The sequence below is a fragment of the Varanus komodoensis genome, unplaced genomic scaffold, assembly GCF_004798865.1.
Source record: "Varanus komodoensis strain SLA01 unplaced genomic scaffold, ASM479886v1 scaffold45, whole genome shotgun sequence".
Lineage (NCBI taxonomy): Eukaryota > Metazoa > Chordata > Lepidosauria > Squamata > Varanidae > Varanus > Varanus komodoensis.
Genome location: NW_025336011.1, coordinates 5,211,261 through 5,223,699, shown reverse-complemented (window position 1 = coordinate 5,223,699; position 12,439 = coordinate 5,211,261). Strand labels below are relative to the sequence as shown.

Genomic DNA, 12,439 nt, shown 5'->3' with positions numbered 1-12,439 from the left:
GGTCGGCGGGCCCATCAACCACCCATCTGCCTCTGCGCGGTGACGTCGCGTGCGTGCGTGGGTGCGGGAGGGGCTGACGTACAGGCGGGGCGCCGTCGCCTTGGCCACTCCTCGCCCTTTTTTTTTTTTCCGCCTAGGCTGTATCAGCCAGGCGGGCAAGCGCGCCGGTTTCTTTTTGTAACGCCGGGGTAGGTCTCGGTGCCCCCTTCCCCGGGCCTCCCTTTCTTCCTTTTTCTCGGCGGAGGCTGCTGCTGCTGTGGCGCAGCGGGGGCGTGAGGGGTGCTGCCGCCGCCGCCGCCGCCGCCTGGGCCTGAAACAAGATGGCGGCCCCGGGCGAGTACTTCAGTGTGGGCAGCCAGGTGTCGTGCCGGACTTGCCAAGAGCAGCGGCTGCAGGGCGAGGTGGTAGCCTTCGACTACCCCACCAAGATGCTGGCGCTCAGTATCCTTACTGTGAGGAAGGAGGAAAGGGCAGAGCATGGCTGGGCCGGGCCCCGATGGAGCAAGGGCGACAAGGGTTGATGCCGGCGCCGGGCCTGCGAGGGGTATCTGGTGTGTGGGAAAGGGATGTGTGGGTATGTGAGCTCACTTGCCTAATCCAGCTTCGGTGCCTGGGCCAGAGAAAACTTTCTAATAGCTGTGAGAGGCAGGAGAAGGCAGTTTGGGCGGCTAGAGGTGTCTTGGAGACGAAGGAAAGCCGCGAGCATGGTTTGGGGCAAGAGGAATGATGAGGGGGGTGGGGGGAGCGGCGGTGTTGCGCTGGCGGAATGCTGTTTGAGCTTGACGGATATCTTTTGCCTGTTTTGTATTTCCATGGTTTGAAAATATAGGGAGAGGAGATAGAGTGAGTGGTAAATCTGGGAAGTATTAGAGTAATTGGTTAGCGTAAGAAGAGGGAAACATCGTGTTTGCGAATGGAAGTCCAAATGAAATGCTTGGGGAATAAATGTTAGTCTATTTGTTAAGATGGGGGAAAGTGAAGCATGATTTCAGGCAGGTTTTAGGATAGTGCTGTTTATGGGGAAAGGGTCTAGAAAAATGGCTTTTGGTGTTCTGGCAAGATAAGGGAGACCTGACAAGGTTTTGGTGAAGGAGAAGTCTTAGGTTAAACTAGGCAGGTGTTCCAGAATCCTTTCAGTGTGAAGGATGGGAAAGTATTTGAACTTAAGGTTGGCTCACTCAGGCATGAGTTTCATTTGACTTCTTAATACTCAGTGACAAGTAATCTGAATGTATCTGAATGTATTCATTGATTCCATTCAGAAGCCTTGTATCAGTGGTAATGAGGAAGTTTTCTGTGCTAATCTATGTGCTTTATGTGATGTTTGTTTATTTGAAGTTGCTGTCATCAAGTGATGAACATCAGTAAGTGAATCCTTTTTGATAAAGTTGAACAACAGGTTTGGGACATGTATCAATTGACCATTTTGATGTGAATTGGTATGTGGTCAATATTGAAAAAGGGTGTTTGGTGTGGGTGGGAAAGCACATTGGGAGGCTTCAGAACTGTCACACTTCTATTGTAGTTAGTGTTGAGAACATTAAGGCAAACAAGAATGTGTGGAATTAAATTATATTTCTCAGCATGCAAACTGGAACTGAAAGAAAGAGTTGCAGGAGCTGACTCTTTGGGGAGGAGGAAATCCAGCATTTCAGTGCTGGTGGTTTGTTTCTATATGTAAATCTGATAAAATTATAAAGATGAAGCAAGGTTTGGGGTAAAATTCTTGGTCTTCTTTATGCACCCTGGCAATAAAGGGAATGTAATTAGTGTACCAGCAGGAATGGTATTTTCTGTATATATTACAAATCCATTGTGAACCTGAGGGTTCCTGCAGGCATGGAGTGATTGTCCTTCATCTCTTAAGTACAAAGCCCACTTTAGCCCAGTGAGGTGTAAGCTTTGCTAACAAAGTTGACTCTAGTTGACATCAGTGCTGATGTACTACTTGACCCCCATGGTCAGAGCAGCCAGAAGGTATTCAAGCCAGGTATGGGAAGAGGTATGTGCAGTAATAGTCTGTCTTTAAGTTTGGGTTTGTTCTGTGTCATTCCACTTGAAATAACTTTCAAGAGCATAAAGCAAGAACAAATTGGCACTCAAGATGGTGAGGATGCTTCAGCTTTCTACTGTTCTGTTTCTATAGCTTGGGTTTATAAAATTTGGCATGCTGCAGAGAAATTGTGTAAATAGAAGTGTGTTGCCCTAGACCTGAACCTAGGATGATTGGTTGGAGATTTAGGATGGAGAAAAGAAAATACTTCTTTCCATAGCACTTAATTAAATTATTAAATGGTTTTTAAAAGGGATTAAATAAATTTGTGAAGGATAAAGCCGGTATACTCTGGCTCCTAAACATGCTCAGTATGTTAAAAGCTTCTATTTACCTGTTTCAAGGCTTGAGTTTAGCATTCCTAGAGGGGGCATTTGATGTCAGCTTTTTGTTCCTGATTTTGACTAGTGAGATGTTGCTTTTGGCAACGTTAGCTACTGCAACATGTGTATTTGCTATTTCAAGAGGTTTTTTCCCTAAGAAATATAATGTGGTCTCCTGTGAAACTAATGCAGAGATTGCATGTATTCTTGGGAAGAGAGCATCAGGTTATAAGTTCAGATATCATATTATAAGTTCTTTCCTGCAATGGTACTGGTAACTTATTCTTTCTCTGAAATGAAGTTTTGGGAAGTTTTCTCCTTAATGATTTTCTTCAGAATGCCCTTCTTCAAGTGGCAAACCTAACCATGCAGATATCTTGCTTATAAATTTACAGTATGTTTCAGACGTGGAAATAATTAATGACCGTACAGAAACCCCCCCACCTTTAGCGTCACTCAATGTTAACAAGGTAAGAATCCTTTGTGGAGAGGGGTCTTCCTGTTTATGAGAGTATTACGTGACTGCTTGCAAACTATTAGTATGAAGTACTCCATTAACTTCGCTGGCTCCTTTGTGAATTTCAGCCTGACACTGCTAGTGGTTATGCTCCCTTAGATAGTACCAAGTATAGTTCTCAAGCCACTGTTCATATCCTTTTGTTTAACTTGTAATTGGTTTATGGTGCAGCATAGTAAAGATACAGTAGTCCTTGCTTTCAGCAGTGGCAGTCTTAAATTTGAGAAGCAGTGTTGGAAGCCTATCAGATGTAACTGATGCATCTTAGTTAAAATGCAGGGGTTTGCATCTAGTGTTCTATATAGAGTAGATCCACTGAAAACATGTTACTTGCAAAATGTGTATCTGTATGGAGATGTTCTGGCAGTGCATTGTTTAGGGTTTATTTCAACTACCTTGTAGGACTTCAGCTCATTAAAAGTCTTATCCCTAGTCGTCCAAATAGTGTTTCCAGTAATCAGCACTCCCATTTAAGATTTGAAGTCTATGCTGCTACTTGTGGACCAATATTAAGATCTCTGCATCTTGTATCTCTCCTTTCCAGCTTGCAAACAAAGCACGGATGGAGAAGGAAGAAAAACTGAGCCAGGCATATGCAATTAGTGCTGGGGTCTCTTTGGAAGGACAGCAACTTTTCCAGACTATACACAAGACGTGAGTAGAAAGGATGGAAGAGAGAAAATGGGACCAGTTGGTAACTAGGAAGAGGGCAGGGAGCTACACATGAGTAACTGAGCAGTGAAATTGCTTTCATCCTTCCCAAGTTCTGTAATTCCATCAAATGCTGATAGAAGTTTCTTTCCATATTTCTTTTCCTTCCTCAAAAGCCTGCATCTTGCAAGCAATATACAGCTGTTTGCCCAATCCCCATGGCTTCTTGTAGTAGAATATGTTAGGTGAGGAATTTGTAGGCTAAAACATCTGGAGAACTTCAGATGAATTGTGAGTTGAAACATCTGGAGGGGCACAAGTTGCCTACCATGTTTTATCTGGATGGTTTTATTTTCTGTCAAATAACATGAATTTCTGTGGTGCAGAACTGGGTGACTTTTTACTGCAGAATATACATGTTTCTGACCCAAATCACTTTTTCCAAGTGTGGTTTGAATACTGAATGTTCTATGGAGAAAATATAAACATTGAATGGAAACCTGAGCTGTTGAACTTATTGCTACAGTGGTAGTGCAAATTGTGCTTCATAAAAGCTTAATATAATGAAGCTTGTTATGTCTACAAAATGTCATCCAGTTAGCGAAAAAAAAATGGAATGAAAGTGTGTAGTAAAATATAAAATCAATTGGATTGTAAAAGTGTATAATAAAGGCTGCAAGTCTGTATTTATGAAGATACCTGCATGACTTTTGTGTCTCCAAAATACATATCAAACAAAATAATCCACTGAAAAGAGAGAACATTAGGACATGGTTAGTTGAATATATAAAAACAATTTATGGAATCATCAAGTGCCATGACATTCCCTTAGCAAAGATATGCATCTGTATACGCACCAAGTTCAGCATTCACATCTGAAAAGAGCCACATCTGATGTGTTGGCTGACCCCATCAGTAAACTTAAATACTGTGCTTGGTTATAAGTGAGCCCAAATATACATGTGCTCATATTGTACTTTTTCTCCTCACTTTCGTGTTTGCACTTGCATTCTCTTAAGTGGGTCCCTTCAGCTGTTTTGGAAATAAATCTTAATGTTGACATAAATGGGTGAAGGAAACCTATGTGCGATCCTTACTGAAAAGAATTAACACTTTTGCTGGGAGTGGCACTGTTTCCAAAGAGTCAAAAATTATCCTATAGCAAAGGTGCAACAAGAACTATTATAGGTGAAAATTGTTCATGATGATAGATATATAGCTGCTTATTCAAATAACTTGCTTCCAGATAAAATATCTGGCCTATACTTTTTTCATTTTAAGATTCTAATCTTAAGGTATTCTTTATAGCTCTGTAAATGATGTGAGTTAAATGCTTAGTTAGTGTTGGACTTGCAGTTGCTTACTTTGTTTCAGTTAATTGATGCTGTAAACCTGAAAAGGAAGAGTGCATTTTTCTTTTTGTGTATCATACAGTTTAAAGCAACCTTTCCCGACCCTGGTGGCCTTCAGAGACGTTTGGACTGCAACTCCCAGACTTCCCATCCATCAGGGCCATTGACTAAAAATTCTAGGTGTTGCAGCCCAAATGTGCCTGGAAGGCGCAATTTTGGGGAAAGCTGGTTTAAAGCACTTGTGATAAGTTCACTGATCTAATTTGTTTTCAAAACCAGGGGATACATCTAGGCATCGTTTACTTAGAATAGACCCACTGAAATGGATGGGACTTAATTTAGTCAAGTGCAGCCTAAGGTCTAGGCCCATTTCATTGAGTCTACTCTAAATAAGGCTTTGGACCTAGTAGGAGACTAGTCTAGAAACAGGAATAGTGATTCCTTTTGATTCACAGAATAACAGTTCTGGTGGCCATCAGATTTGCCAGCTGTCAGGATATGGCTGTTTACTTGAAAAGTTTACATAAATGCTTTTGGCTGTTGGGACACAGGAGCCTCTGTAAATTAAGTGCTAATGACATTGATAAGCACCAAGGAAGTAATCCTCTAGCCTTGTTCATATATCGCTTGCATATAGGATAGTCCTGTGTGTGTTTGAAACAAGATCTGCTGGCTCTAGTTCTAAGGTTATATTCCTGAAATGGCTCCAGCTCAGTGTCTGCATGATAACCATAGGCATCTGAGAAGGAGCCTTCGTGAATGAGTAGTGGTTTGGGTGTCATCTGCGATATTTATCCATGTCAAGACACTGGTAATAGGAGCTTGGCCCAGCTTGTGCTTCAGCATGCTAGTGTCCTAAGTACAAGCAATGTGTCCAGGATAAGCAGGCACTAAATTGGGTTGTTGAACTTCCGAGTAATCTCCTAAATGTAGCTCTTTGTACCTCTGAGATATGCTCAGACTTGGAGTCTGGTGACTTCACAAGGGGCAGCATTTCCATAGTGAAGTAGCCCCTGGAAAGTCCTCTTCATGTCTTTGACACTTGACTGCTTCTTGGGACTAAAATGTTCTGTATGAGTTGATGTATTTTCTGTTGGATTAAACTCATTAAGGTGTTAAGATATTTTAGTCCCTCTTCAATATCTATATTGGCAAAGGCATTTCTTACACAACTGCTTACACAATCTTGCTTTTCTGGACTTCTGCCCTAGCACTGCTCTTTTTTTTTTGCCAAGACTCTTTTATTTCCTTTTGCTGTTTAGCTTCCTTGGATTATAATCCCTGATGTGCTCCAGCCTCCACTTCTTTGCCATGTCCCTATTAGTGCTACTACATAATATAAAAATGTGGCATTCTTTGGGCTAAAGGGAAAGTTATTGGAGTAGGAGGATACACGGGAAAGCAAGTTATGATCTTTGCTCTCTTGTACTGTACCTGTACTCAGCCTGTGCATGTGTGTAGAAAACAAATAATCTATGTGTTTTCTTCCTCCAGTATTAAAGATTGTAAATGGCAAGAGAAGAATATAGTTGTGATGGAAGAAGTTGTCATTGCCCCTCCATACCAAGTGGAAAACTGTAAAGGCAAAGAGGGGAGTGCCCTAAGTCATGTACGCAAAATAGTAAGTAGATCAAGGATCGCCTGAGGGGTGGGGAGGAGAAAAGAGAAAGTGTAACTAAAAAGGTAGCTGCACAGGTTCTGCTGTTGTGCCAACTCTAAAACAAACTGTCCACTCCTCCATTTGTTCTTAGTCTTCACAGCTAGTTTGATTGGCGCAAACTATTTTTTTTTTGTCAAGGTAGGTACCATTCCTTGTGACAAACAGGAAGTGATTAAAAACTAAAATCATTTGAGTGCGGCTTCTGTCCATAGAACAGAACTTCCCAGTGCTGCCATGGCAGAATGAAAAGTGTACAGTTCTGTCATGTTCCATTTGAAAGGCATGTGCCTGTGATATGTTCCTTTGAGATACAAAGCATTATGCTAGCGTCTTTGCAGTTGTCCCATGTTCGCTCCAAACAGTATGACTGCCCTGCAGTCATACTGAAGAAAGTGCATTCTCTGGCTATGGCTGAGGCAACAGTCTTGCTCTTTCTAGTTCGTGTCTTGCCTGTCTCCTTCAAATACACTTCGATGCTGCTACCTGTAGTCAGCAGAGACAATCAGTTGCGGGAGTTTCTAGCTGCTTTGCGGATCTTTTTACAGCAGTCTAAAATGCAGCTAAACTCACACACCCATTAGGTTCCTTGAACGTGCAGGTGGCATGGTTAATTATGACTGGCACTAACGCCTTTGCCTCCTTTTCCTCCATGCAGGTTGAGAAACATTTTAGAGATGTCGAAAGCCAAAAGGTGATGCAGCGTTCACAAGTCCAGCCAACACAGAAGGAAAGCGCCCTCTCGTCCTGAGTCCTGCCTGCCTTTCCTGGTTGCGACAGATTGCTCCTGCGGGGGGTGGGGGTGGGGGGGAACCCTTCGAACACGCAGCAGCAGATGACACAGACTTCTTCCAAAAGAGGTCAGGGGAGGGCAGGGGGATTTCACTTCTATTTTGTGGTGGCCCTGTAATGGTGGGACCCACAGCTTCCGAACTTTAGACTTCAAAAACAAGAGAATAATTTAAAAACTCATTCATTACTTGACTAACAGACTCTTTACTTTTGGCCCACCAGGTTTCTCCCCCCTCCTAGAACAGTCAACTGTCTTGTATTTGAGGTTTTTCTCCCTCCCAGAATCTTTCTTTAGCTTTATTGAAATCAATTCCATGCCACCCCCCTTCCTCTTGTACCAGAGGAGAACTCAGCTCCCCAGTTTGTTCTAATAAGAGAGAGAGAGAGAGAGAGAGAACAGAAAATAACAAGCTGACTGTGGTAATGTAATCGGGACCTTTGTGTGACTGGCGATCTCTCATTTTGGTTTTTGTTTGCACAGGGCAAGGCTTGAATTAGCCTTATTTTTCTTATCTCAAAATATATATATAATAAATATATATATATATAAAATGTCCTTTAAGTATTTTCTGCTTCTTGCAGTACTCTGAACTGGGATCATGGCAGGAAAAAAAAGTAAATCTCCATGCTTAACAATCACGTCTTCTGCAGTTGGCATTTTTATGCGCACAGATGCTCACAGGATGCAGGCTTCCTCCTAATGATCATATCACAAGTTGAACTTGTATGTTATGTTTTTCATAAATGTGGGCCTTTTAATACCACTGTAGTGGAATTGTTCCTGGCCAGCACCCTATGGTACTTCTGGAATAATATTGTTGTTCTCAAAGGGCATAAAAACTGGGAGATTTGATAGCTTCCTCCTCCTCGTACTATTTGGCCATGCCAAAGCACTGCCCGTAGGGCAAGACTGCTTGAATGGATTTTATGAGGAACAATGTGTATTTTGCCCTTTGTGACCCAAACTGGGGTTGGAGAAGGGACAAAAGGTTTGGGCCAAGTCCACTCATGTCTGTGTTCAGCCTTAGCCTATCTGTGCTGGCCCTCTTTCCTCTGATGTAAATGATTTGAAGAGGTAGGGCAGTAGATGAACCTCTCTAGGATCTTTGCCACACTTCTCCACAGCATGTAAGTGAATCCCTTTGGAATTGAATTGGCCATTTTTGTTTCTGCTACTGAATCAACTTTTCTCATGGCAAATCACATGGCATTTGAACCCTTCCAGGGGTGCACAGCTGTATCAAATGAATGGAAGTGTCAATGTTGAAATGCCAGTTTGCTTTGAGATTGGGCACTGTAAGCTGTTCCTTGGAGAATTCCAATATGATAATGTTGGTGCTCTAGGGGGAAGTGATCTTCGCTGCTGAGAGTAGTGTCATATTACTTGCAGAATATGACCCGCTGTCCAAGGATATTGCTCCTGTCCAAAATGCTCTTCTATAGATTTCAGCCACATTCTAGAATACATTCTAGACTGTTCTGATCACCTTACTCTCAAAGGTCCGAGTTGCAGGCTTGTTTTGGTTTGTATCTCCCAGGCCGACTGCTCTGACTGTCCTTCATAAATACCCTTGCCTTAGAAATATGCTTAGGGGAGTAAATAAATTTTGATTTGGACAAAATGTGAGGTTTCAAAGGATTTTTTTTGCCATGATCTCTTTCCCCTTAACCCCCATTTTTAAAAAAAAAAACAAATGGATCAAATTTTAAATAATTCAAGCCCTGCCTTTCAGAATGGAGGGATTTTTTTTTAGTATTATCTAGCAAAAACCAATAAAAACCCAGAATTTTTTTAACCATCAAACAAGCATTTGTGTTGGGGGTTTCTGTCTTTTAAAAGCGGATGGTAGAGTGTGTTTGGGGAAAGAGAGATTGTATTCAGTGCCATGAACTAAAGGGCTGAGAGTATCTTCACACAGATTTGTTAATGGGTACTCAGTAGCTTCTGTGCAAGCATACACACCAGCCTCTGCATTAGAATCGCACATGGAAGAATGCAGTTGCTTATGCGTGTTATGTTGTTGGATATGGTCTTTTTACACACTGGATAAATTCGTTCCATGGTTCCTTAAATGGATAACATTGCTGTGTGTCATGCTTCAGTGTGTGAGTGGCTTAATGTTTCCATTCTTGATGGCAACAAAAGAAACAAAACAGCTTGTACCTTAGGAACATGGGTGGGAAGCAGAAAACAAAGGTTTCAAGATGCAAACTTGCTCTACTCCCCAGGGCAAGCATTCACAGTGGGGTGGAGGAATACACTGCCACCTCCCTCCTGCCCCCACTACCAGCGGTATAGCATCCCATCTAAGTTGAGGCATCCATATACCCTCCATCCTTGAATGGAGGGTTTTATTAACTATTTTATGGTTTAATTTCAGTCAACAGACACTACAGTTTTGTACAATGCATGTTTAAAGCAGTGTTAGCCAACCAACTTAAAATAGAGCATTATGGGGAGGGGTGAAATCCAGGGTTTTATCTTGCTCTTAAAATGAAGGAACAGGACTGCCAAATAAGGATTTCTCTGTGTGGTGGCTCATGTGGGACCTTAGCTTTGCGGGTGGAGTAATGCTCATGTTTTAGTGCCAGCTTTGGGTGAGAGTAAGAATTGGAACCAAGGACGGTGATCATACTACCTAGCTGGCTGCACCAGAAGCTTGAACTCCCATTCCTTTTCAAGATATGCATCTTTCTCCCACTCTTTCTCTAGATGAGTGTGTGCCCATTCCACTCAAGAAGAAACTGCTGCAGTTGTTGGAATTTTAACTGTACCTACTTGGGTACAGAAATCCTACATACACTGTGTTCTGTGTCCCTTTTTGTTCTTGCTTAGCACGCCTCAGGAAGAGAGCTGGTAATGCTGAATTGGTAAGCTTGCAACTGACCATATGGCAGCTGTTGCAGAATTCATTATGCTTGTGGACTAACATAAGAAAGCTTCAGAACCTTATAACTACCTTTCATGAGCTCACACAAAGCACTGTTGAGTTTGGCAAATCTTAAGTTGTGTGGGATGAAATTGATACTGGTTGTTGCCACTTAAAGGATGCACGTTAGGCACTCATTTTATGCAGTCAAAATGAATTCTGTTTTGAAGAAAAATTGGATAATTTGGGGGAGACTGTGGAAACTGCAAATAGATGTAATACGGCCAGCAGAAGGGGGATCTAGTACTTCCCTGCCAAGTGTTCTATAAGGCGGCCATTAAGCAGAGATGCCCCCAACAAGAAATTTTTGTCCTACCTTGGAATATACCAGGATAACAAACTGAACAAACTTGGATATTAAATTTGATGTCCTAATAGTCTTGGCTTTAGAAGGAAGTAAGATAATGTGAGTTGTTGTCGAAAAAAATTGAAACCATTTAGAGAGACTGCTAGTAGAGCTGGGGATAGAAACTTGTTTTCTGTGCTTTGTGTATTGGAACGTTTCCTTACAAATGGGAGAAGAAATGTATCAAATGTGACATTTACTTCTTCAGGGATGAACAAACTGCTGCTGTAGGAGCTCAGCCCAATTTCAAACCCCTTTGTTAAGGAATCAGTTCAGACTTTTGGCAAGGTAGATCTTCCTTCCCAGGCAGGAAGGGAGTGAAAGTGGGTGTAGGGTAAAGAAGTCACTTTTGGCCTTGGCTTTTCCCAGGACTGCTCGGAGTACTGCAATTGCTAGCATGCAACCACATTTCCAACTGATTGCCTTAAAGGGAATGCAGCTCTTTAGCCAAAAATGTCCCCCACCTGTGATTTTATCTCCTCTTTTGCTATATTTGTGGTCTGTGACTCTTCCCCAAAGTGCCATGCGTATTTAAAATACGTAAGAAATGCTTAGGACCAGTCAGAGATGTGACTGAGAAGGATTGCCATTTGTCCTGTGGTGTGTCTTCCATACTTCTGTGTCTTCTCCTTTAGCTGAAACAGTGAAATAATACTATCTTGCACATTTATACGGAAATCACAGTATTTAGTTATTTCTCCCTCAACAAGTTATACTTGTTGAGGGAGAGGAGCCACTGAGTACCTTGCCCAGAGGCTGTCAAAATCTTGAAGCTAGCCATGTGCATATGTATGTGAAATAATATTTATTACATGTTTTGGATGGAGAAGCCTCAGACTACAGGCTGAGCTGCTGTAGCACAGGATGTTGGTCAGGGAACTAAGCAGTCCAGATGCTGTGAAGAAAGGAGGCAACTGTAAGTTTGCATGGGGTCAAAACTTCTCAAAGTCTGTGGGACCTTGAGATACAAACTAGATTCAGATAAAACAGTAACCCACACACCAGGATAAAGGATGAGTTGAGTGTGGATTGCTGTTGAAACATGGGTTCTTGTGTTGTCTCAGCCTGGCTGGGATAACATCATGATGAACAACCCATAGTTGACAACCCAACAGCAAACCATGGGTATTCTTAATGGGTAGCTCATAGTTTAAAAAAAAACCATGGCTTATTAGTGCAGCTAGGGTCAGACAACATAACTCAAATTTCAACAAGTCAGTAACCATAGTTCAGTGCATTACCATGCTGTCTAAACCCAGTCATAGAGAAACATGGGGAAAACAAGGCTAATGAGGCCAGAGGAGGGATTGTGAAGAAGGAATCTTGAAGAAGATGTAAATGGCTAGAGGTGAAAACATAGAATGGTCAAAGCTGAGCCTCAGGTGCCACAGGGCATCACAACCCAGCAGCACAAACCCCCCAGAAGTGGGGCAGACCCTGTCAGGTATTGAGGATAGCTGGAATGAATCAGGGATCTGCTAGGTGGGAGAGGCAAGGAGACAGGGTTATTACAGAAGTTGGTGGGTGGCTGATGCGAGGCCTTTCATTCTTCCTTAACCAGGTGCCATCCAGATAGGTTGGGGTGCAACTCCTTCCTCCCCCAGCCACTGGGGAAGGCTGGTCTTGATTCTAGTAGACCCTGAAGGGGGAATTGTTCCATCTGTTGCTTCTTAATTTTGTTTACCTGGATGTCTAAACAAACAGCCCTAAAGCAGGAAGGGCCTGAATTTTCCATAGATTTAAACGAAGCCACCAATAGTTTTGCTCCAGGCTTCTTGTCTCAGTGGCACTCCTTTCTTACGGTTGTTTTGCAATACT

At 42.4% G+C, this 12,439-nt stretch overlaps 1 protein-coding gene across 1 annotated transcript; it reads left to right on the top strand.

The window, feature by feature from the left end:
• Positions 1-109: 109 nt before the first annotated feature.
• On the top strand, positions 110-9,152 carry LSM12 (LSM12 homolog). The gene is made up of 5 exons (XM_044444718.1): positions 110-441; positions 2,713-2,846; positions 3,438-3,547; positions 6,391-6,517; positions 7,212-9,152. Exons 1-5 carry the CDS (start codon positions 321-323, stop codon positions 7,302-7,304), a joined length of 585 nt encoding a protein of 194 aa, XP_044300653.1. The 5' UTR covers positions 110-320; the 3' UTR covers positions 7,305-9,152.
• The last annotated feature ends 3,287 nt before the right edge of the window (positions 9,153-12,439 follow it).